Source organism: Macaca fascicularis, chromosome 6 (assembly GCF_037993035.2).
Source record: "Macaca fascicularis isolate 582-1 chromosome 6, T2T-MFA8v1.1".
Taxonomy (NCBI): Eukaryota; Metazoa; Chordata; class Mammalia; order Primates; family Cercopithecidae; genus Macaca; species Macaca fascicularis.
This window is the reverse complement of record NC_088380.1, coordinates 139,588,218-139,614,607: the sequence shown is the minus strand read 5'-3', so window position 1 is coordinate 139,614,607 and position 26,390 is coordinate 139,588,218. Positions and strand designations below refer to the sequence as shown.

General features: G+C 40.1%; 1 protein-coding gene across 4 annotated transcripts in view; it reads right to left on the bottom strand.

Annotated features, from left to right (window-relative positions):
- HSPA4 (heat shock protein family A (Hsp70) member 4) overlaps positions 1-26,390 on the bottom strand; it is a 56,835-nt gene that overhangs the window by 11,541 nt on the left and 18,904 nt on the right. For all 4 annotated transcript variants that reach the window (XM_045394229.3, XM_045394230.3, XM_015451881.3 and 1 more), the window contains exons 5-14: positions 23,256-23,355; positions 22,456-22,589; positions 19,670-19,914; positions 9,490-9,566; positions 7,808-7,959; positions 7,197-7,303; positions 6,667-6,800; positions 5,020-5,201; positions 3,625-3,714; positions 174-326 (exon numbers count right to left, since the gene is read on the bottom strand). In XM_045394229.3, the coding sequence (XP_045250164.1) occupies positions 174-326; positions 3,625-3,714; positions 5,020-5,201; positions 6,667-6,800; positions 7,197-7,303; positions 7,808-7,959; positions 9,490-9,566; positions 19,670-19,914; positions 22,456-22,589; positions 23,256-23,355 (1,374 nt within the window). The remainder of the gene's footprint in view (positions 1-173; positions 327-3,624; positions 3,715-5,019; positions 5,202-6,666; positions 6,801-7,196; positions 7,304-7,807; positions 7,960-9,489; positions 9,567-19,669; positions 19,915-22,455; positions 22,590-23,255; positions 23,356-26,390) is intronic.

Below are 26,390 nucleotides of genomic sequence, written 5' to 3'. Positions count from 1 at the left end.
AACATGGGATCTATTGCTTCAACTTGCCCTTAAAATACCATGCAAAAGTCTAAATTATTTTCTCGAGGTCCAAACAATCAAAAATGCATTAAGTCACTCAACGCAGAGTCTGAATACTATAGTAACGTTAATTTGTTAGTAGCTCATTGTTCCAATAGACTTTAAATAACCACCTCATTTTCAATGTACAAGTTGAGCATCTCTCTGTCTATCTGCCATAATAGCTGATTCTCAATTGGCAGGTCCACAGTACTGGTCTTCACTTTTGCCTTCTTGGCTTGGGGTGGTTGGTCCATCTTTTTATCCTTTGATCCAGCTTGAGAGGTCTAAAACAATAGAAATCATTAAGAACAAACACACATACAGACTACCTTAAACTTCAAAATGGGTCATGTTTGAAAAGCTGTTTTTGCTTTACTTCGTTCTCTTTTGATGATGATCTAAGTAACTTAGGACTACCATAACATCTAGAAAATAAAAACTAAGTCAATACGATGAGGTATCTAGAGCAGTCAAATTCATAAAAATGGAATCAGAATAGTGGCTGTCAGGGGATGGGGGAGGGGAATAATGGAAAGTTATTTAATGGGTATAGAGTTTCGGTTTTTCAAGATGAAGTTCTGAAGACTGGTTACACCACAATGTCTATATACTTAACACTACTGAACTGTACATTTAAAAGCAATTAAGATGGTAAATCTTACAAAATACCTCTCTCCTATAATCCCATATCAATATATAATCACTATTAAAAATTTTTCTCCTACTTTTAAACATATAGACATGCAAATGAAGTTAGTGGGGAGGAGGGTATGAAATTTTTACGGATCAGTAACATATTGGTAATTTGATTTCTATACTGTCTATAACTATTTACATTCTGACAAAGAGAAAACTCATTTCACTGCACCCTATCCACAAATGAGAATTCATTTAACATCATCTCACTGTTACTCAGTATGACTTTCTTTTAACCTTTTTCAGACACTTACAAGCCATACTTAATTATTTCCTCAAACTGCCTAGTAATATTTTATCCACTGTTCTTTTAGGATTGCAGTGTTTTTTTTCCCCACAAACAACTGACTCTTCTAGTTTGTTTGTTTGAGATGGAGTCTCACTCTGTAGTCCAGGCTGGAGTGCAACAGCACGATCTCGGCTCACTGCAACCTCTGCCTCCCGGGTTCGAGAGATTCTCCTGCCTCAGCCTCCTGAATAGCTGAGATTACAGGCGCCCGCCACTACGCCCAGCTAATTTTTGTATTTTTAGTAGAGATGGGGTTTCGCCATGTTGGCTAGGCTGGTCTCGAACTCCTGACCTTAAGTGATCCACCTGCCTCAGCCTCCCGAAGTGCTGGATTACAGGCGTGAGCTACAGCGACTCTTCTAAGTTTTTTCTAACTGTATTATTTGTCTATATGTAAGTTTTGACTGTCAAATATATCCATATCTTTTCCTTTGAGATTACTTATGTTGCTTTCATACTCTGAAAGCCCTTCCTCATCCACAGATTAGAAAAATATTCACTTCAAGCTTTTTCCTTTTCAACTTTGAACCTTAGAATTCATCTGGAATTCAATTTATTCTATGATAAAGCAAAATTTTAATGTCATTTCCCACCTCCTATCAAACTAACTTAAGTCGGCTGCTGAAATTTATCTATCATTTCTATTTCATTTGCCTTTAGAAGCAATACTATGCAAAAGGCACTTTAGTTTCTGAGCCATCCAAGGAAGCCTAGATAACTAATACCTCTAGAACCCCCCACAGCTCAAGGGCATTGGGGAAGGGGCTGTCATTTCTCCCTTCTCTTCACCCACCTTCCACAAACACATAGGAGAACAAGTCTTTGTCTCTGCCACTGCTGCCCCCATCCCACCCAACAACATAAAGGGTCTTCCATCTTGAAAAAGGCCTGACCCAACTAAAGAATCTGTAAGCACCATTTCCTTTCCATTTTCTTTTTTAATATTACTTGCACAGCTAAAGGAAAGCAATTAAATTTTGTTAATTGACATGAAAATATATAACAGACTTAAGCCACTTTAAGGTTCTGTCCAACTTTTTTAAATGCCACATTTAAATTAGAAATTTTTTTAAATCAGAACTTTTTAAAATTAGAAACTCCTAAGATGGCAAGATTATACACTGTAATTTTATAAATAACTTAAAAGATATTTTCAATGATAAAATTTAAACATGACAACTAAAAACTAAATAATAGGTTGTAAAGGATTCATTCAAAAATGTTACTACTCTTTTTGAAATAAATACATTATTTACATTATTCACAAAATACATTTAAATCCATTATTCCATGATTTAAAATAACTTAAGATGCAGTCTTGCTCTGTCGCCCAGACTGGAGTACAGTGGCACAATCTCAGCTCACATAACCTCCATCTTCCAGGTTCAAGCAATTCTTATGCCTTAGCCTCCTGGGTGGCTGGGGCTACAGGCATGTACCACCCCACCCGGATAAATTTTGTATTATTAGTAGAGATGGGGTTTCACCGTGTTGGCCATGCTGGTCTCAAACTCCTGACCCCAAGTGATCCACCCACCTCGGCCTCTCAAAGTGCTGGGATTACAAGTGTGAGCCACTTAACCAGGCCCCATGCCTTTTTATTAAAAGATGTTATTTTGGCTGGGCACAGTGGCTCGTGCCTGTAATCCCAGGGTGCCGAAGCGGGAGGATCACTTGAGGTCAGGAGTTCGAGACCAGCCTGGCCAACATGGAGAAACGCTGTCCCTACTAAAAATACAAAAATTATCCAGGCATGATGGTGACCCCTGTAGTCCCAGCTACCCGGGAGGCTGAGACGTAAGAATCACTTGAACATGGGAGGCGGGGGCTGTAGTGAGCCGAGATTACGCCACTGTACTCTAGCCTGGGCAACACAGCTAGAGTACATCTCAAAAAAATAAAAAAATTAAATATTAAAAGGCATGGATTATTGATAATTTTGAAAAAATTTTCAGTTTCATTATTGTTTATCGGTAATGAATTAAATTATGGGTAGAATGACTTAGTATAAGCCATTCAGAAACCAGCATAAATAAATCACTAGCCTAGTAAAACTAGGCTTCCTGAGTGCTTTCTTCCCATGTATAAACCAGGAGAGAGTTTAAAGGCCATCTTGCAAATAGCACACTACAAATATCACTACAAAATCTTGCTAAAAAAATTGTTCAAATAAATTGAGTTTCTAAGTATAACTATCTTTCAAGACACTGCCCCTCAGTCAAAACCATGTACTTTAAAAAGCCTGCAGTGCATACTCTAAAACACAACTCAGCCGGGCGTGGTGGCTCACACCTGTAATACCAGCACTTTGAGAGGACAAGGCAGGTGGATCACCTGAGGTCAGGAGTTCAAGACCTGCCTAGCCAACACAGTAAAACCCTATCTCTACTAAAAAATACAAAAAAAAATTAGCTGCCATGGTGGTGTGCGTCTGTAATCCCAGCTACTCAGTAGGCTGAGGTAGGAGAATTACTTGAACCCGGGAGGTGGAGGTTGCAGCGAGCCGAGATCATGTCACTGCACTCCAGCCTGGGCAACAGAGTGAAAGTCTGCCTTTAAAAAAAAAAAAACAAAAACCAAAAACATACAATTCATACCTCCATTTCTTCAGACTCTGCCTTATTTTCTGCTGGTGTCTGCTGCTGTTGTTCTTCAACATGTGGTTCCTCCTGGTCCACTTGCATCTTCTGAAAAACAGGTCAAATTAAATCTTGCAATTAGGAAGACTAAACAACCTTCATTACACATTGACAAAGTCACATGGTTATGAAATTTCTGCTGAATTACCAGCAATCAGAAGGCCTATGCTTAAATTCCAGGTAGGCCACATTACCTATAACACAGAAATTTTCCGCTCTGGATCTTAGTTAATACATCTGTACAATGAGGATAACACTTGCCCTGCCTTACCCTTACATAAAGAAGAATGACTGTGGAACTGCTTTGTACATCATTAAGTACTCACAGTTCACCATGTGGCATCATTTAATACAATCTACAAAATATAACCTGAAGAGAGCATAAGCTTCTCCAGGCTTCCTCAAAGGTATTTTCTCTCAAAAGTTCCAACTTTTTCAAATAGTTCCTAAGTCAGCCTCTCTTCATCCTCAAAAGTATGACCACTGCATGCGCTCAGGGAGGTGAACACGTTAAAATTACAAAGCCTAAGAACAATGATGAAAGAAGAGGTTTGTGGAGAGCCTGAACCAGTGGCTTCTCAATGCCTGCAACATATTAGAATGACCTGAGAGGCTTTTAAAACTACTGCTACCTGGGTCTCAGCCCAGACCAACTCCAGTAAAATCTGTGGGAATGAAACCCCAGCATTTGTAGCTTTGTTTTCCCAGAGGCAGGGTCACACTCTGTCACCCAGGCTGGAGTGCAGTGGTGTAAACAGGACTCACTGCAGCCTCGACCTCCTAGGCTCACACAATCCTCCTGCCTCAGCCTCCCATGTAGGTGGGACCACACGTGTGTGCCAGCACACCTGGTTAAATTTTACTTTTAGTAGAGATGAGAGTCTCACTTTGTTGCCCAGGCTGGCCTCAAACTTCTGGGCTCAAGCAGTCTTCCTGCCTCAGGCTCCCAAAGTGCTAGAATCATAGGGAATCTGTAGTTTTATAAAGCTTTGATTCTGATGCACAATAAAGACAACACCCAGTGCATAACTCCAACAAATGAGTGTACAATCTATTCTACTTTTGAAAATAATTAACTGAGACTCAGAGCATTCAATAACCAGAATCAAGAATAACTCAAGTTGAGAAGTATAAGATCTGAAAGGAGAAATCAACTGTGTTCCATTTCTATACAAATTCTGCATAAAAATCTACTGCTGGTTCACTTATATTGGGGAAAGGGCAAACATATAAATCCACTCTCACTCAGCAGCTCTGTCACAACGCTCCTCCCTTGCTACCAAGTCTACTTGCTATAATTTCTAGCCAAGTCACCTCTGGGCCATCACAAATGGTATACAATGTCTAGATTACCTCTTCTTCCTTTGCATTCTGATCTGTTTCCATTGGCTCCTCATTTTCCTCAGATTTGTGAACCTCCACTAAGGATGCACTGGACACACTGAAAATGCCATGGACATTTACTCGAACTTTGACTTTCACTTTTGAACTGGAGCCATCAGACTGAGGAGTGACTTTCTGAACTGAAAACTGAGCTAGGGACATACGAGAGACAAAAGAACACATAACCTAAGAGGATGAATTCAAGCATGAATATATGCCTACACTGTTACATTATGTCTACTTTTCAATGATAGCTCAGTAACATGATGCTTAAAATAAGCAAAATGGGTCCTCTTAGAATCTTATTAAATCATCAGATTTCTTTCTTCTTTCAGTCTCTTATTATCCTGCCCCAATTAAGAACTCAAATATCTCCCAATTCTTTCCTTTCTTCCAATTTCTTTCTATTTATCTTTAAATGGTACTTTCAGATTAATTCCTAAAACATATTTGTCACATTCTCTACTGAAAAAACAAAACAGAAAAAAAAAATGATTCCACACTGCTTGTCATTTCTCAGTAAATTGCCATTTCTAGATCCAGTTACTGTACAAGCGTTTTATTTACATTTTCTTCATTCCCAGAACTCTGAAAAGTATGAATTATCACTGTTATTCCTGGTTTTACAGATTTACAGATGGGGAAAACAGAATAGGTTAACTTTCCACAGCTTCTAAATGCCAGATACTCCTAATTCTTTACCCATATATTCTAGGTCTTTATAGTATAACTAGTTTCTCTCTCTCTTCTCAACTAGTATTATTTCCAGAGTTTCTCAGAGTCTATAAATACTCTAGATAACACGGTTCTGAAACCTAGGATGCTTTGATATTGTATCACCATCTCCTAATAATTTTCTGTATACATCTTTTTTTTTTTTTTTTTTTGAGACGGAGTCTCGCTCTGTCGCCCAGGGTAGTGTGCAGTGGCATGATCTCGGCTCACTGCAAGCTCTGCCTCCTGGGTTCACACCATTCTCCTGCCTCAGACTCCCAAGTAGCTGGGACTACAGGCACCCACCGGCATGCCTGGCTAATTTTTTTTTGTATTTTTTTAGTAGACACCGGGTTTCACCGTGTTAGCCAGGATGCTCTCGATCTTCTGACCTTGTGATCTGCCAACCTAGGCCTCCCAAAGCACTGGGATTATAGGCATGAGCCACCACGCCTGGCGATTTTCTGTATACATCTTATAACTGTATGTTAGGGTCCAAATTGAATTTCGTTAATTCCTTACAGTATACAGCCCCACCTTATACACAAGTTGTAACTACAATGTGCGTTAACCAAGAAAAACTGCCAATACGATGGGAGATCCAATTAAATAATAGCCATTTGGCTGGTTCTAAACCTGTTAACGAGACTGGAAGAGGTTTTCTTTTGTAATCTAAAGCCTCTAAATTTCAGAATACCGTACTTGTTCTTTCTACTACGCCAACTCTCCAAGTAGATAAGCTCTTTTTTTTTTTTTAAATGAAGACAGGGTCCCACTACATTGCCCACTACGTGATCTCGAACTCCTCGGCTCAAGTGATCCTCCCACCTTAGCCTTCCAAAGTGTTGGGATTACAGCTGTGAGCCACTGTGCCTTTTTTTCCTTTAAATTCCCAACGCTTACCTATAGCAGGATCTGGATAAGGCAAATCCTGAGGAGAGCTGTAGTAGGCCTCAAGAGTGAAAGGTTCCTTTCTATAAAATGTAAGGACTTTAGAGAAAGGAGCAGCATGATTTTTGGAAAAGACTTCACAGTCACTGAATGGAGGAAAAAGACAAAAAACAAATTCAGGATATTCCTAACACTTTTACCCATGTGTTCTAGGTTTGTAATTATTGTATAGTGTTAGTTTCTCTCTCTTTTCAAATGGCATTATTTCCAGATTATAAGAGTTCCCAAGAATCTTTATATATAAAGTCAGTAAAAAAAGGAAATACGTCAATCTGCACATAAAAGGCACCAAGGATTTCAGCAGAATCAAGTGTGATAAACTAAATAAGGACACAAATTTACTCTGACTAAAATAAATGATCACTTTCCTTCATGCACTATGATAAAATGTTACGGATTTATGTAAACTGAAATGAAGAGCAACATATTACTCAGATCTAATAGTCAACTTTAGGTATATAAATGATTAATAAACATGATACCTTGACCCTTCTTCAGCTGGAGAATTCCATCTCAGAGATATTGGATATGGTACTACATCAGTGATAGAAAATTCTCTGACTTTGAAGGCAGGCGATAAGATGGCGCACTAGAATAATTTTCAAAAATTCCATTTAACAAGTATAGACATTATAAACTGAATAATATCACTAAACCTACAAATGACTTCAGAAATCAATGGTCTTTTTAAAATATTTACATTAGTAATTTAATGGTGTCTGAACAGTTTCACAAACTTCTATCATGTCAATCCCCTATATAATCTAGCTATTCCTTACTATTCCTTATTTTTCTATTAACCCCAACCCTTATTTAATTGATGTACACTATTTCATACAGACATAGGTAACAGGCCAAATTCTAGTCATACTTCAGGCTCAGAGTTACCTATGTTTCTAGTCAATTAATTCATCTTATGTGCTATAGAGTACAATTACTTTTAGGAACATCACCTCTATTTTAAAACAAAGGTTTTGGAATCTCAACACCTTGAAATCACCCTGAGCTAACCCCAGGTTATTAGATACATAAACCACTGCCATCTTGTTACCATGATTTATAAACGGTTACCTATAAAAGAAAGAATATTCACCTGCAATGCACAGCCTCGAGTGACAGCTTCATCAGCATTTAATGTTGTACTAAGTTCTTTACCAAAAAATTTGCTGATCTTCTCTTTTACCGCAGGGATTCGTGTAGCACCACCAACTATCTCCACTGCATAAATATCTTCTTTCTTTAACTCTATTTTTAAAGAATTAGACAGATTTTTTTAATTAAACGAAAGAACAGTAACATCTTACCACGATGAAACAACTCAGATGTGTAACAAAACTCCTCCACTCCCTCACCCACCTCCACAACACACATATACTCATGCCCACACTCACAGAGGCATGTGGCATCTGGAAACAAGTAGGTGTTTTAATTCTTAAAATAATGGGGGAAGGGTAGCTAGTGGGATTTAGGAAGTGAGGGCCAGGAATACTCAAATGTAATGCAGTGTACAGGTACTGAATTTCTCACACAATATCACACAAAGAAGTGTTAAAACATCAACAGACCAAACAAATATGTTAGCCGTCAGGAAAATAAGAGGGCCTCAAAGCACTGAGTTACTCTGACCTGACATTAAAGGAAAAAAAAAGGAGAATCACATCCAGCTACTCCAGTGTTCTAATCCAACACATAAACATAGTCCACATTAAAACACAGATAGAGGCCAGGCATGGTGGCTCATGCTTGTAATCCCAGTACTTTAGGAGGCCGAAGCGGGCAGATCACCTGAGGTCAGGAGTTCAAAACCAGCCTGGCCAACGTGGTAAAACCCCATCTCCACTAAAAATACAAAAATAAGCCAGACGTGGTGGTGCACGCCTGTAATCCCAGCTACTCAGCAGGCTGAGGGCAGGAAAATTGCCTTAACCCAGGAGGCAGAGGTTGCAGTGAGCTGAGATTGCACCACTGACTCCAGCCTGGATGACAGAGCAAGACTCTCATCTCAAAAAATAAAAATAAAATAAAATAAAAAATAAAATACGGGTAGAGTTTCTTCGTATCAGAAAGAAAGAAGATGTGTATCAATGATCTGCTGTTGCTCATAAAATATTTCTTAATAACACCTGATTTCCTTGTCACATTTTATCTAACAACCATTGATAATTTCTTGAGAAGGGCTATTTAAAGAAATGGCTTTTCCCAATGTGGAAATAAGCCTATCTGCCATCATCACTAATTAAAAAGGAAGGCCTGCGCCAAGCTGACAGTATATCTCAACACTCTGAAATAGCAATCAACGCAACAGTGAAGTGCAGGTAAATGGTTTGTCAAAGATTTTAGGAAAATTAGTATATACTCCTAAATCAGTCACCTTTTACCCTGAGACAAGATTAAAGCATTAAGTAAGTATGTGGTTATCCCTTTGCTGCAGCTCTCATCCAGCTAGGGAAGAATTCACTGACAGAAAAGCTTACAAGACTACCGTATCAGCATCGCAAAAGACAATTTTTACCACCATTAAATAATTGTGAGGCTTATATCTAACTTTCAGTCTGAATTCAGTGTCTTGGAGAAACTTCTATTAGATTTCCCTAGACGTTTCAAAAGATTACTTTGGGCAGGGGGAAGATACAGATTTTTTTAAAGCTTAATATATACTATTGAATTAGTTCACACAATAAAAATTTGTATCGCTGCTTGCAAAGCTAAGATAATAAATAACAATTTCCAAAAAGTCTGAGATACGCAAACAAATTCAATCACAAAAATACTTACTGGTTTGTTCCAAAACACTACGAAGTGGTGGCTCCACTCTAGCTAAGAGATCATTGCACATCTCCAGAAATTTGCCTCTATTAAAAAACATAAAAACAAAAAAAAAAAAACACAGTATATTAAATCACATTCCACTTGTATGTGGAATAGATGGCTATAACAAAAAACAGTTAACAAGTGCTGGCAAAATGTGGAGACACTGGATCCCTCATACATTCCCAGGTAATAGAAAATGAAAATGGTGCAGCCACTTGGGAAAAGTGTTTGGCAGTTCCTCAAGATGTTAGAGAGTTAGCATACGATTCAGCAATTCCATTCTAGGTATACAGCCAAAAGAACAGAAAACACATGTTCACACACCAAACTGGTGTATCAATGTTCACAAGCAGCCGAAACAACCCAGATGCCTATCAACTATATGAAGCAATACAAATGAATGAATACAATAAGAGGAACTGATACATATTACAACACATGAAAACACTATGCTGGGTTAAAGAAGTCAAACAAGAACACAAATTTATGTGAAATATTCAGAATAGGTATATCCAGAGAAAGGAGACGAGTGGCTACCAATGACTAAAGGGAAGAAGAAGAGATGGGAAGGACAGCTAATGAGTACAGGGTTTTACTTTTCTTTTTTTTTTTTTTTTGAGACAGGGTCTCACTCTATTGCCCAGACTGGAGTGCAGTGGCACGATCTTGGCTCACTCTCACTGCAACCTCAGTGAGCTCCCAGGCTCAGGTGATTTTCCCACCTTAGCCTCCCAAGTAGCTGGGTCTACAGGCATGTACAACCATGTCTCTTTCTTTTATATTAATATACATTTTTAGGTGTTTTAGGTTTACAGAGAAACGAACATGACAAGAATCTCCATATATCTCCTCCTCAGCCCCAGCCCAGTTCCTCTATTAACATCTTGCATTAGTAAGATACATTTGTTACAATTAATGAGTCAATGGTGATAAATATGATAGTTTCTATTAGTGTTTTGTGAGTTTTAACAATGTGTAAGTATTCACCACTTCAGTAACATACAGAACAATTTCACTGCCCTAAAACTCCCCTGTGCTCCAACTATTCATCCCTCCCTGCTCCAAACTCCAGGTAACTAACTGTTTTATTGTCTGCCTAGTCTTTTTTTTTTTTTTTTTTTTTTTTTTGAGTGGGGGTTGGGGTTTTTTTCAGATGGAGTTTCAATCTTGTTGCCCAGGATGGAGTGCAGTGGTGCAATCCCAGCTCACTGCAACCTCCACCTCTCGGGTTCAAGCAATTCTCCTGCCTCAGCCCCCTCAGTAGCTGGGATTTCAGGCATGCACCACCACACCCAGCTAATTTTTTTTTTTTTTTTTTTTTTTTAGTAGAAATGGGATTTCACCATATTGGTGAGGGTGGTCTTGAACCCCTGACCTCAAGTGATTCACCCGCCTCGGCCTCCCAAAGTGCTGGGATTACGGGCATGAGCCATCGCACCCGGTCGTCTGCATAGTTTTGCCTTTTCCAAAATGTCATATAGTTGGAATCCAACAGTATATGCAGATTTTTCAAATTGGCTTCTTTTACTTGGCAATATGCATTTAAGGTTCCTCCATGTCTTTTCACAGCCTGATTGCTCACTCATTTAGGGTTTAAGATGTAATGAAAATGTTCTAAAATTTAGTTGTGATGATGGCCGCTGAGCTCTATGAAAACACACACACAAAAAAAAAAAATTCTTTTTTTTTAAATCACTGAATTACACATGTTAAAAAGGTGACTTCTAGTTGGGTGCAGTGGCTCACGCCTGTAGTCCCAACACATCAGGAAGCTAAGGCTTGAGCTCAACCAGGAGTACAAGACCAGCCTGGACAACACAGCAAAACACCATCTCTATAAAACATACAAGAAATTAGCCGGGCATGGTGGCGCACACCTGTAGTGTCAGCTATCCAAGAAGCTGAGGCAGGAGGATCACCCGGACGAGGCTACAGTGAGCCATGATCAAGCCATGGCGCTACGGTGAGCCATGATCAAGCCATGGCACTCCAGCCTGGGCAACAAGGATCCTTTCTCCAAAAAAAGGGGAAAAGGAGGTGACTTTATTAAATTACATCTCAACAAAAAATAGTAGGCTGGGCGCGGTGGCTCACGCCTGTAATCTCAGCCCTTTGGGAGGCCAAGGCAGGCAGATCACCTCAGGTCGGGAGTTTGAGACCAGCCTGACCAACATGGAGAAACCCCGTCTCCACTAAAAATACAAAATTAGCCGGGCATGGTGGCGCATGCCTGTAATCCCAGGTACTTGGGAGACTGAGGCAGGAGAATCGCTTGAACCTGGAAGGCAGAGGTTGCAGTGAGCCAAGATCACGACATTGCACTCCAGTCTTGGCAAAAAGAGTGAAACTCCATCTCAAAAAAAAAAAAGAATAGTAAAGTATAGAATACACCCACCAGAGCATGCAAAACTTAAGGACTGCTAACATCAATATTGGTGAGATGTGTAGCAACCAGAGCTCTTACATGTTAGAAGTTTAAACTGTTTTACTTCTAATAGAAAAAAAAGCTGAAGAGTCACTGTCCATCAATAACCACAAAGCTACAATGGCATAGTAGTTAGCAATACAGAAGAACAAATGGCACGTGGAACAAACAAATGAATCTCAATTTTATGCTGACTAAAAAAATGCCTCACACAAAAAACTACATACTACATGATGCCACTTACAAGAAGTTACAGAATTGGCAAACTTAATCTACAGACTGAAAAATACAAAAAGCACATCAGTGGTTACAGAAGCCTGAGGAAACATTCCAACATAATGGTCTATTTCATAATAAAGGCATTAGTTACAAAGATATGTGTATGTTGAAACTCAGTATATAAGCACTTAAAACTTGAGTGTGTCATTATATAAAAATATATCCAAAAACAACGAATTCTGGACAATATGCAAACTTTAGTATTTGAGGAGAAGTCTACATTTATAATGTCCGCAATTTAAGTTTCTGGAAGAAGTACACAGATGCAATTTACTTTGAGATATGTTAAAAACAAAATTGAGGCCAGGCCACGCAGTGGCTCACACCTGTAATCCCAGCACTTCGGGAGGCTGAGGTGGGCGGATCACCTGATGCTGGGAGTTCGAGACCAGCCTGACCAACATGGAGAAACCCCATCTCTACAAAAAATGCAAAATTAGCTGGGCGTGGTGGTGCATGCCTGTAATCCCAGCTACTTGGGAAGCTGAGGCAGGAGAATCGCTTGAACCCGGGAGGCGGAGGTTGCAGTGAGCTGAAACCGTACCATTGCACTCCAGCCTGGGCAACAACAACAAAACTCCATCTCCAAAAATAATAATAATAATTAAAAATTGATGGCTTTATAGGATACATGAACAAATATGTAATAAAACAAGTACAGTAAATGTTAGCAGTAGAACCTAAGTGGTGACATAAGGACATTCACTGTAAAATTCTTCCAACTTTGTTTCATGTCTGAAAACATCTGAAATCAAAATTGTGAAAAGCAAAGGAAAAGACTGTAAGAAGATAGCAACAGCAGTAGAGGTTTTTGTTGTTGTATTTGTTTCGTTTTGTTTTTTTGAGACGGAGTCTCACTCTGTCACCCAGGCTGGAGTGCAGTGGCACAACCTCAGCTCACTGCTACCTCCGCCTCCCAGGTTCAAGCGATTCTCCCGCCTCAGGTTCCCGAGTAGCTGGGACTACAGGTGCACACCACCAAGCTCGGATAATTTTTGTGTTTTGGGGGGTTTTTTGGTTTTGGTTGTTTTTTTTTTTTTTTTTTTTTTTTTGGTATTTTTTTGAGACAGAGTCTTGCTCTGTCACCCAGGCTGGAGCAGAGAGGCACTATCTCGGTTCATTGCAGCCTCCGCCTCCTGGGTTCAAGCAATTCTCCTGCCTCAGCCTCCCGAGTAGCTGGGATTACAGGTGCCCACCACCACACCCAGCTAATTTTTGTATTTTTAGTAGAGATGGGGTTTCACCATGTTGGCCAGGCTGGTCTCAAACTCCTGACCTCAGGTGATCCACCCACCTCGGTATACCAAAGTGCTGGGATTACAGGCGTGAGCCACCACGCCTGGACGGTAGAGGTTTTTTGATAGTTTCTTTTTAAAAAGTTTAATTGCAATACAATTTACATGCTATAGAATTACCCATTTAAAGTATGTAATTCCCGTCTGGGTGAGGTGGCTCACACCTGTAATCAGGTGAAGGGTGGCTACGCTCAGGAATTTGAGACCAGCCTGAGCAATATGGCAAAATCCTGCCTCTACAAAAAACACAAAAATTAGCCAGGCATGTCGGTGAACACCTATACTCCCATCTACTTGGGGGGCTGAGGTGGGAGGATCTCTAGAACCTGAGAGATTGAGGCTGCAGTGAGCTAAGATGGTACCACTGCACTCCACATTGCATGACAAAGTGAGAACTTGCCTCAAAAAGAAATAAATAAAATAAAAAAGATAAAAATAAAGATGTAATTATTGACTTTTGGGCATGAGGTTTTGGTACAAAAATATTCTTAAAGTATACAATTCAGTGACTTCATATATACAAAGTTGTGCAAGCATTGCCACAATCAATTTTGAAACATTTTCAGTCTAAAAAAGAACATTTTCATCCCCCTTAACTGTTACTTTCCTCAACTCCCATAGCCCTAGGTAACCACTAAATCTACTTTCTGTCTATAGATTTGCCAATTCTGGGCATTTCATATAAATGGAATCATACAAAATGTGGCCTTTTGTGACTTCTTTCATTAGCACGAACTTTTCAATGTTCATCCATGTTTTAGTATGTATTTGTATTACATTTTTTTCAATTGCCAAAAACATCCCATTGTATGGACAGAGCATGTTTTCTTTACCCACTTCATCAGTTGATGAACATTTGGGTTGTTTCCACTTTTTGGCTATTATGAGTAGTGCGATGAACATTCACATATGAGTTTTTCTGTGGACATGTGTTTCCATTTCTCTTGAATATGTATCTAGAAATACAATTGCTGAATAATGTGATAATTTGATGCGGATTTTTTTGGTTTTGTTTTTGAGACGGTTTCCCTCTGTCGCCCAGGTTGGAGTGCAGTGGCATAATCATGGCTCACTACAGCCTCCATCTCCTGGGATTAAACAATCCTACAACAAAATTAGGTAACGACATATGCCCACAAACCTCAAAATACATATAGGCAGAGACAAACCACCCACAGTTACAATTCCTGCTTAGTACCAGCTCTGTGTAAAATAAACAGAAGGAAACAAAAGGGTATATAATTGGCCTGAAAACTCCAGAATAACCTAACTCAGAGGGCCAAACTGAAAACAGAAGCTGAAATCAGCAGGGGTTGGCATGTTTCAAAACAAGTATAAAAGGCCCTAAAACGAGGTATTCAGGGACCACAGCAAACTGAGCCCAACCTAAAGTTACCTTCAAAGAAAAAAGAACGACACTGAAGAAAAACTACTGATTAAAAAATCCAAACTAAGCAGGACAACACAGTAAACATACAAGAAGATAAGAGGGAGGGAAAACATATCAGAAAGTTAAGCCACATTTTTAAAACATTTCACAAAAACAAAAGAGGAACTCACACTTATAAACCCTGCACTTTGAGAGGCAGAGGCGGGTAGATGACTTGAGGTCAGGAGTTCGAGACCAGCCTGGCCAACATGACGAAACCCCATCTCTACTAAAAATACAAAAATTAGCTGTGTGTGGTGGCGAACACTTGTAATTCCAGCTACTCAGGAGGCTGAAGCATAAGAATCATTTGAACCCAGGAGGCAGAGGATGAAGCAAGCCGAGATCATACCACTACACTCCAGCCTGGGTGACCTACTGAGACTCTGTCTCCAAAAAAAAAAAAAGAACAGGCAAATCTAGAGAGACAGGAAACATACTGGTAATTGCCTAGGGTACGGAGGGAAATGGAGAGTAAATGCTAATAGGTACAAGGTTTCTTTTTGGGGTGATAAAAACATTCTAGAATTAAACAGTGGTCACAGTTGCACAACCTTGGAATTGTACACTTTAAAATAGTAAGGTTTTATGGAATATGAATTATATCTCAATAAAAGTGATACAGGAAATGAAAGAACAAATCAGAATCAGAAAAACCTAATAAGACAGGCAAGGAAGATCCAACATAATTATGTAGGAATTCCCAAAAAAGAAAACCGCAACACTACAACAGATAATATAATTCAAGAAAACTTAAGAAAATTTAATTAAACTTAGATTTGTAATGTCAAACTATATAACAAAAAGGCACACTATGTACCTGGAAAAAAAACTGATGCAAAATAATCAACATCAAAACATACTGTAGTAAAATTATTGAGCTTTCTTTTTTTTTCTTTTTGAGACAGGGTCTCACTCTCATTATCCTGGCTGGAGTGCAATGTGGTATGATCATGGTTCACTGCAGCCTCGACTTACTGAGCTCAGGTTATCCTCCCACCTCCGCCTCCCAAGTAGCCAGGACTACAAGCGAATGCCACCACATCAGGCTATTTTTTTGTATTTTTAGTAGAGATGAGGTTTTGCCATGTTGCCCAAGCTGGCCTCGAACTCCTGAGCTCAAGCCATCCGCCTGCCTCAACGTCCCAAAGTGCTAGGATTACAGGTGTGCGCCACCACACCCAAATGGACTTTCAAGAAAAAAAAAAAAAATCAAAAACATTTGGGCATCTAAGCAAAAAGAACAAGTGACAAATATCTAAAAACTATGCTGTCACACTTTGACAGCAATGTTATACACCAAAAGAAAATAGATTGTTACTGGCTGAACGCGGTGGCTCACACCTGTAATTCCAACACTTTGGGAGGCCGAGGCGGGCGGATCACAAGGTCAGGAGATCGAGACCATCCTGGCTAACACGGTGAAACCCCGTCTCACTAAAAATACAAAAAATTAGCCAGGCATGGTGGCAGGCGCCTGTAGTCCCAGCTACTCGGGAAGCTGAGGCAGGAGAACGGCGTGAACCCGGGAGGCAGAGCTTGCAGTGAGCCGAGATCGTGCCACTGCACTCCAGCCTGGGTGACAGTGCAAGACTCTGTCTCAAAAAAAAGAAAAAAAAAAATAGATTGTTTCTGCATTTAACACACTCAACAAGATAAGAAAAGCTAAGAAGGTTCTATCCAACTACAGTGACTTTTAAGTATAAACATGGCAAATTGTCATCAACATGCAAGAACTTAAGGAACGCTATTCACATGTGCTATCCCTTAGGAATCTGCAGGAGAATGCACTTCCAACATCAAAACAATGAATTAACACAAAGCTACTAGTAATCTACTAAAATAATCCAAAAAATTGAAAATAAGTGCTGACAAAGATGTGGAGAAACTGAAACCCAGTACAGCGCTGGTGGGGTAATCACTGAGAAATACAGTTTGGAGATTCCTCAAAAAGTTAAACATAGAACTGCTGTATAAGCCAGCAATTCCACTCCTAGGTATATATGCAAAAGACCCGAAAACACGTACTTGTTCAAAAATGTCCACAGCACTATTCACAATAGCTAAAAAGTAGAAACCCAAATGTTCATCAGCAAACGAATGGATGAATAAACTGCGGTATTATCCACACAAGAAAATAACATCTGCCCAAAAAAAAAAAAAAATTAAGTACTGATACAGAATGTGGATGAACCTCAAAAACATTACACTGAGAAGTAAGAACAAAAGAAGTCAGACACATATTACATGACTCCGCTTATATGAAAAATACAGAATATATAAATCCACAGAAACAGAAAACAGGCTGTTGATCACCAGGGACCAGAGGTAAGGGAAAACAAGAAATAATCACCTACTGGGTATGAAGTTTTATTCTGGGGTGACGAAAATGTTTTTCCATTACACAGAGGTGGCCATTGCACAACCCTGGAAATGTACTAAATTCCAGTGAATTGTTTACTTTAAAATGCTTAATTTTATGGTACGTGAATTTCACCTCAAGTTTTTTTTAAGTGAAGAAACCATTAATTAAAAGAAATATGCTGTCAAAAAATCCAGTTTCATCAATTTAAACAAAGGTGAATGTTAAAGACTAAAAGGCACGGTTATCTCACACCTGTAACCCCAGCACTTTGGGAGGCTGAGGCAGGCAGATCACTTGAGTCCAGGAGTTCAAGACCAGCCTGGGCGACATGGTGAAACCCTGTCTCTACAAAAATACAAAAATTAGCCAGGCGTGGTGGCATGTGCCTGTAGTCCCAGCTACACAGGAGGCTGAGGCACGAGGATCATTTGAGCCCAGGAAACAGAGGGTGCAGTGAGCCAAGATCACACCACTACACTCCAGCCTAGGTGACAGAGTAAGATCCTGTCTCAAAAAAGCAACAACAATCACACTAAATGAAGATTATAATGTAGAACATATAAGAGCTATGTATTCTGATGATGTAGATACAGTAGAACTTTTTGGGGTTTTTTTTTTTTTGAAGACAGCGTCTCACTTTGTTGCCCAAACTAGAGTACAATGGCACGATCTCAGCTCACTGCAACCTCTGTCTCCCAAGTTCAAGCGATTCTCCTGCCTCAGCCTCCCAAGTAGCTGGGATTACAGGCGCCCGCCATCACACCCAGCTAGTTTCTGTATTTTTAGTAAAGACAGAGTTTCACCATGTTGGCTAGGCTGGTCTCAAACTCCTGACCTCAAGTGATCCACCTGCCTCCCAAAGTGCTGGGATTACAGGAGTGAGCCACCACGCCCCACCACAGTACAACTATTTTTATTTTTATTTTTTCTGAGACAGAGTCTCGCTCTGTTACCCAGGCTGGAGGGCAGTGGTGCGATCTCAGCTCACTGCAAGCTACACCTCCCGGGTTCACACCATTCTGCCTCCGCCACCCCAGCAGTTGGGACTACAGGCGCCCGCCACCACACCCAGCTAATGTTTTGTATTTTTAGTAGAGACGGGGTTTCACCGTGTTAGCCAGGATGGTCTCAATCTCCTGACCTCGTGATCCACCCGCCTCTGCCTCCCAGGGATTACAGGTGTGAGCCACCGTGCCCGGCCACAACTATTTTTAAAAAACAGCACACAGGCAAATTCAGTTTTTAAAAAATTTGAACTACTTAATAAGTATCTACTTAGCTCTTACAAACGTGTAACATTTCACTAACAATTTCTGAAACATATTGGCTTACCTCCAGACTTCATGGAACACACATACACACACACAAGACTGCTGCTTAACAAAAACGAAAGCCATCTCTTGCAAGTAGGGGGAGAGGTGACTAAAAATTTGGATACAAGGCAACAATAAACACCATTTCAATTTTTTTACGGATAGCTCAGGCACACGTCTCCAAATACACCACCAGTCTTGCCTAAATTCTACCAGTAGAGTTCACAGTCAAAAGAACATCTTACTCCCATCATCCAAGCAACCGAACCAGGCAACAGTAACACTCTGGGTGTTTCTGAGGATAACCCCGAAATGTCAATTACCCAGAATTCTTGCAGCACTATACAAAAAGAGCTGTCACCCTCAAGTGAACCCAATCTTTCAAAAAGAAAAATTTCAGGCTGGGCGCAGTGGCTCACACAGGTAATCCTCGCACTTTGGGAGGCTGAGGCGGGTGGATCACCTGAGGTCAGGAGTTTGAGACCAGCCTGGCCACCATGGCAAAACTCCGTCCCTACTAAAAATACAAAAAGTAGCTGGGCGTGGTGGCAGGCACCTATAACCCCAACTACTCGGGAGGCTGAGGCAGGAGAATCGCTTGAACCCGGGGGCAGAAGTTAGAGTGAGCCGAAGTCGTGCCACTTAACTCCAGCCTGGGCAAAAGAGCAAAAACTCTCTCAAAAAAAAAAAGAACAATTTCTTAATCACTGGGTAAATTCTTTTCAATTTAATTCTGCATTATAGCCCTTTGACCTGATTTTATGGAAATTTCATGTATGACAAATGCATATGTAAAGAATTACCAACATGTTGGAATATCCAATTAATCAGAACAAAAACATGAGTCTACATTATTAGAATAACCAGACCCAACTTTTCATAGAAAGCAGGGTCCTGAATGGTTTCTAATTTTTAAAACAGAACCAAAATTATCATATAACCCCCATGATAATTTTAATAACAATTAGTCAATTTAAGGTTAACATATGTGGAGAAAACTCACTGAACATTTTAACATCAAAATAGTAATATACTTACCTATTCATAGTTCCAGATACATCAACATCATTCATAAAACATTCAATGCTCAAAGGGAGATCTGAAGCATTTGCACTCATCAATTTCTTGAGTTTCTCACACTCCTGAGAGAGTCGTAATAATGCACGGATTTTGGACTTAATGTCTAGCTTGTATTTCTTCCCAAATTCTTCACAGAAGTGATTTACTAACACTTCATCAAATTTTCTACCTCCCAATGTTGGGTCAAATGCAGTGGCCAGAACCTCAGGGAAAAAATGAGAATTAATCTAACAATGAACCAATCAATTCTGAAACAGATGGATATATATTTACCTGGTAAGTTGCTTATTTAAAAAAAAAAAAAGAGGGAGGGTTACATTAAGGTTAAAACAAGGCAATGTATACATCAGTTAATCCTTATTACGACCACACTGTAAAAATAGGTACTATAATCCCCAATTTACAGATAATGCTACAGACCTAGACAGATGAGATAAACTGCAGTTCACAAAGCTACTAAGTGGTAGAAGTGGAATTCAAAGCCAAATCTCCTTAATTCCAAAGTCCATGCCCTCCCCACTACACCAGTCTGACTCCCAATAGCAGTTACATGTCCAAGGTAAAATATACTAACGTGTCATGTACATACTTCTAGTCTACTCACTATCACAAAACTGAGTAATACCAAAGGCTCAACTCTCTGCAGCTTACTACCAAAGGATTTGTTACAGCCTTAGCTCACAGCAATGTTTCTATTTAACCTGGAAGTCTAATTAGCCTGGGTTACCCGTTTTCAAATCTCTAACAGATTAGAAGCAAACTAGATCTAATTAGATTCAGTAATAGAAGTTAGGCTAAATAAGTGATGACATCCTTATGAAGGAATAAAACCAGTAAAAACAAACTCTTCAAAGAATGCTAAACGTCATGGGGGAAATTTTCTTAGTATGTTAAACTGAAAAAAAAAGACAGGACACAGAGCTAAATATAGTGACTCCAGTTGTTTTCTTAGAAAACTAGAATGAAATACACCAAGAATGGTAAGATTGTAAGTAACTTTTATTTATTTATTTATTTTTATTTTTTTTATTTTTTTTTTTGAGACAGGGTCTCACTCTGTTGCCCAGGCTGGAGTGCAGTGGCACAATCTCAGCTTACTGTAGTCTGAACCATCCAGGCTCAAGCAATCCTCCCACCTCAGCATCCCAAGTAGCTAGGACTACAGGCACACATCACCATATCCAGCTAATTTCTGTATTTTCTTTGTAGAGACAGCGTTTCGCCATGTTGCCCAGGCTCTTCTCAAATTCTGGGCTCAAGCAATCCCCTGACCTCAGCCTCCAGAGTAGCTGGGACTACAGGCACAACACCACACCCAGCTAACTTTTGTAGAGACAGGGTTGCACCATGTTGCCCATACTTTTCTTTACACATAAGTGTTTTCCAATTTGGGGAGATTTTTGTAATGATTATTTTTGTAATTTAAAAGTAATCAAAAGGATTGGAAAACTGACAGGTAACAGGTGACACTGAAGGACAATTTAGAAAAACAGAAGCAGATGGCTACTAATATACATCACTCTGATCCAAAGCCAGGCTAAATTATGACCAGAGTCTTCTGCTTAAAAAGATGAAAGCATAGCATAGATCTTAGAAATTCTATTAGTGATTAAAGTTTAAACACTGAGAATTACATTTGGCCCACCACTTATAGCTGTAAAAAAGCAAAATCACAAATCTCTCATTTCCCAATTATCTAAAAGATTCGCTTTCCTTTTATTTAAAAACAAAACCACCTAAAAACAATATAAACCAGAATATAAAGTGGAAATGTCTATTTTTCAAAGAAACAAGATCATAACAAATAAAGTCTCAAAATGCCTCCAAAATTACCAAATATTTAGTTTGGGGTAATCCCTCTCCACCAATCTCCAATGGATACAAGGGGTTCAATTTAGACTTCAGCACCAAGTATTTTAATATGCATTTCAAATAATTAAAGCAAACACTTGAGAAATCCTTGGTTATTCACCAAATTCTAGATAAACTCATCTAGACAGACAGAGAATTTTATACCTTACTGTGGAACTAGCATAAACCAGCAAACTCAACTGTGACAGAGATCACCCTCTGGCCCCTCCTTACCTTCCATACTTCTGTGTGTACAAAACCGCTTACACTTTAGGCTTTCTAGAAATCTATAATTTCCAGTCCAGTTTGTTTTGGAATCCAAAAGAAACCCCTTTTCCAGAACACTCAAAACCTCAAGAGGACAGAGCACCTGTACCACCCTCTCAATCCCCATTGTAAAATTCACCAAGGAACTACATGTTAAAAAATCCTCCTGCTGGGCATGGTGACTCATGCCTGTAACCCCAGCACTTTGGGAGGTGGATCACCTCAGCCAAGGCAGGTGGATCACCTCAGGTCAGGAGTTCCAGACCAGCCTGACCAACATGGAGAAACCCCGTCTCTACTAAAAATACAAAATTAGCCAAGCGAGGTGGCACATGCCTGTAATCCCAGCTACTTGGAAGGCTGAGGCAGGAGAACCGCTTTAACCCGGGAGGTGGAGGTTGCAGTGAGCCAAGATCACGCCATTGCACTCCAGCCTGAGCAACAAGGGCAAAACTCTGTCTCAAAAAAAAACAAAAAGAAAGAAAGAAAAAAAATCCTCCGAATAACCCTGTAAGGTATGCATTATTTTTCCCATATTGTAAAATGAGAAAAAATAGTTGTCCCTCAAAATTTCATAATTACCATATAGTAACACAGTCTTCTGGGGAAAAGAAAAACATGCTTACTTTCAGTTTTCCTCTATTAAATGCACATACAGAAACTTGATAAGCAGAGTGGCCCATGTCTACAAAAACTACATTTCTTGGTTTCTCTTCTAAGGCAGGAAGATCTTGCTTATAGATTCCATATGCAAGAGCAACTACAGAAGAAAAACACAAAAATTAAACGTAACAACATCTAAGTAAATAAGATTCATTTAAGCAGGAAAAAAGAGGTTTTATGTATAACGAACGCAACTACATGTGTTATGTTTTAGAAATCAAATTCTTTATAAGCACTATATAATTTATTCAAGAAAAAGATTATCTTCCAAGAGTTAAATACTGACATTCACTTAGACTTCCTTATAGCTGCCAATGGACTCTAGCACAATTTTCCCCAAGCCATTTCCCCCATTTTCCAAATATATTTTCCTGGATTTCTTCTACCCCTATGCTATGTTTAACATCCCCACATGTTCTGTCCATGAGATGCTGCTTAATGTTCCACTCCTCTGACTCTACCAGTCCACAAGTCTAAGAGAAGACCAATCTTTAACCGAAAGCACTGTTCCACACGCTAAGTGTGCTCCTTCCCCAAAAAGCATGTGGTTAAATACCAAAATGCATGCTATAAGGGTACACAAAAAGGATTGGTCAGATTAATTCTTCACATGTGACACAGTGTCCAAAAACACAATGACACAGGTGGTAAGCAAGAGTAGCAATGCTGAAAGCAAAATAAAGAGCAAGAAACCCTAGAGTTTTAAAATTTCACAATCTTCAATATTAACCAAGTCAAAAAATTAATCAATGGTCCTCCTTACCTGCAGTGGTTTCATTCATTAATCGCAAGCAATTAAGACCAGCAATCTGTGTTGCATCCATCACTGATCGTCTTTCTGCATCAGTATAGAAACAAGGAACCTACAAAAAAAAAAAAAATGAATGTTTACTATATTATAGATTCTAATTTTAGTTAGTAAATTCCAAGAATGCCATCAAATACCTACAGCAATTTATTCTGTATATGATCAAGAAAATATTTCAAACTCGTAGGGAAAAGTTAGCGTATTTAGTGTTAGCGTTAGGATACACAATAGCCATACCATTACCTTACATACACAGATTACATGGCAGACCAAAATACCAACAGCTAAAGTAGTGACTGCAGAGAAGAGTTAATATAGAGGCCAGAAACTGCTATCCTTAGAAAACGCCTGCTTGCATGTTGGTCCTTGCCTGGCATCTAGGATCTTGATTCACAAACAGTTCACTAAATCAACAGAAAAAATTTCCCTAAATGATTAAGAGTGGCTCACTGTACCTAAACTGTTTATACAAAAATGTAGCTTGTGCTGACTACCGGCTTTCCTTCTGGGAATCTCGAATTTTGGTTCATGCTAGGTATAGGGTACCAATGTGACTGACCCCCGATAAAAACCCTGGACTAGCCACGCACGGTGGCTCTTGCCTGTAATCCCAGCACTTTGGGAGGCCGGGGTGGGTGGATTACCTCATGTCAGGAGTTTGAGACTAGCCTGGCCAACATGGTGAAACCCCATCTCTACAAAAAATACAAAAAAAAAAAAAAAAAAAACACTAGCTGGGTGTGGTGGCACATGCCTGTAATCCCAGCTACTCTGGAGGCTGAGGCTTGAACCTGGGAGGTGGAAGCTGCAGTGAGCCAAGATCATGCCACTGCACTCCAAGCTGGGAAACAAGAGCGAAACTCAGTCTCAAAAAAAAAAAAAAAAAAAAAAAAACCCTGGACCAGGCTCAGGCAGAACTCCTGTGGTAGAGGGCATTTCACCCATATTGTTACAACCTGTTGCTGGAGTTAAGCACATGCTGACTCTGGGAAGCTTGTGCCTGGTTTCCTCCAGACTCTGCCTCATGTGCCTTTTCCCTTTGTTGATTTTGCTTTGTATCCCTTCACTATAATAAATCTTAGCATGAAAATAGCTATATGCGGCCGGGCGCGGTGGCTCAAGCCTGTAATCCCAGCACTTTGGGAGGCCGAGGCGGGCGGATCACGAGGTCAGGAGATCGAGACCATCCTGGCTAACACAATGAAACCCCGTCTCCACTAAAAATACAAAAAAAATTAGCCGGGCGTGGTGGCGGCGCCTGTAGTCCCAGCTACTCGGGAGGCTGAGGCAGGAGAATGGCGGGAACCCGGGAGGCAGAGCTTGCAGTGAGCCGAGATCGCGCCACTGCACTCCAGCCTGGGCGACAGAGCGAGACTCCGCCTCAAAAAAAAAAAAAAAAAAAAGAAAATAGCTATATGCGGCTGGGCGCCGTGGCTCACGCCTGTAATCCCAGCACTTTGGGAAGCCTGTAATCCCAGCACTTTGGGAGGCCAAGGCGGGCGGTTCACAAGGTCAGGAGATGGAGATCATCCTGGCTAACATGATGAAACCTCACCTCTACTAAAAATACAAAAAAATTAGCCGGGCATGGTGGTGGGTGCCTGTAGTCCCAGCTACTTGGGAGGCTGAGGCGTGAACCTGGGAGGCAGAGCATGCAGTAAGCCAAGATCACGCCACTGCCCTCCAGCCTGGGTGACAGAGCAAGACTCCGTCTCAAAAAAAAAAAAAAAAACACAAAACAAAAAACGAGAATAGCTATATGCTAGGGCCTGTGAACCCTCCTAAGCAAATTACCAAAACTCAAGTGTGATCTTCAGGCCCCGCCCAAACATGACTCTTACCCAAAACCAGAAAAGACACTTAGGCATTCCAATATTTTACTCCCACACAGTGTAATGCAGGAGCAAAGCTAGGGGCACTAGATGGAGGAATGGAAACAAATCTGGGAGACCAATGGAGAGGCGAGGAAAGGTAGGAAACATCTAAGAAATACAGCATCTGGTGTATCAGCCACTGGGGAATCAAGGTCACTGAATCTGAGCTTTTTAAAGGAACATAGCATTTTTATTCTTCTATAAAGAATAAAGCCCATTCCCAGAATGGTGTACACAACTATAATCCAATTCTTTCTGACAAATGTCAATTCTACTTTACGATAACCAAGGACCAAGGAATCCGTCAGGCAGCAGACTCTGGGGTGAAAAAGCCACCTAACAGTCCATGCTTTGCCAATCAATGCACCAACATTAAGACAAAAGAGGCCACAAAACTAAAGTATCAGGTAACAATTGCAGAATGAGGAGATTCGGTGGCAAAGCCAACGTAACCATACATATTTCAACAGTCCCTAAGGATTCCGCCATACTAAAGCACAAAGCTACAGCAGCCAGGCTTTCATCTTAACAGAGATATGCAAAAGATAAAGTCAATTGCTGCCATGTCTTTCTGTTTTTTGGATAATTTTTTTGAGACAGGGTCTCACTCTATTGTACAGGCGAGAATGCGGTGGTGTGATCACAGCTCACTGCAGCCTCAAACTCCTGGGCTCGAATGAGCCTCCCAAGTAGCTGGGACTACAGATGTGCGCCACCACGCTTTTTTTTTTTTTTTTTTTTTTTTTTTTTGTAAAGACAGGGATCTCATCGTGTTGCCCAGGATTGTCTCAAATGATCCTCCTGCCCTCGCCTCCCACAGTGCTGGGATTAAACCACCAAGCACAGCCCTTGCCTTTGTCTTTAATGCTAGATACCAACAGCAAATACAAATAGAGAACAAGTGCCATTTACAATTGGGGGTATTCAGCTAATTCAACAAATGAGTGACTACCCTGTGCTATGCTAGGCACTATGCTAGGTGGTGAAAAAAATCCAGGAAGAAGTGGGCAGGCTGAGATGAATGTACCTTGAAGAACAGAAGAGATTTAAATAGGCAGAATAACAAAGGAGGCCTGAGCAAAAGCTAAGCAGCAGAAGAGAGTAAGAAAATGAAGACTAGTTTCATAATTTTTTTTTTCTTTGAGACAGAGTTTCGCTCTTGTCACCCAGGCCGAAGTGCAATGGCACCATCTCGGTTCACTGCAACCTCAGCTTC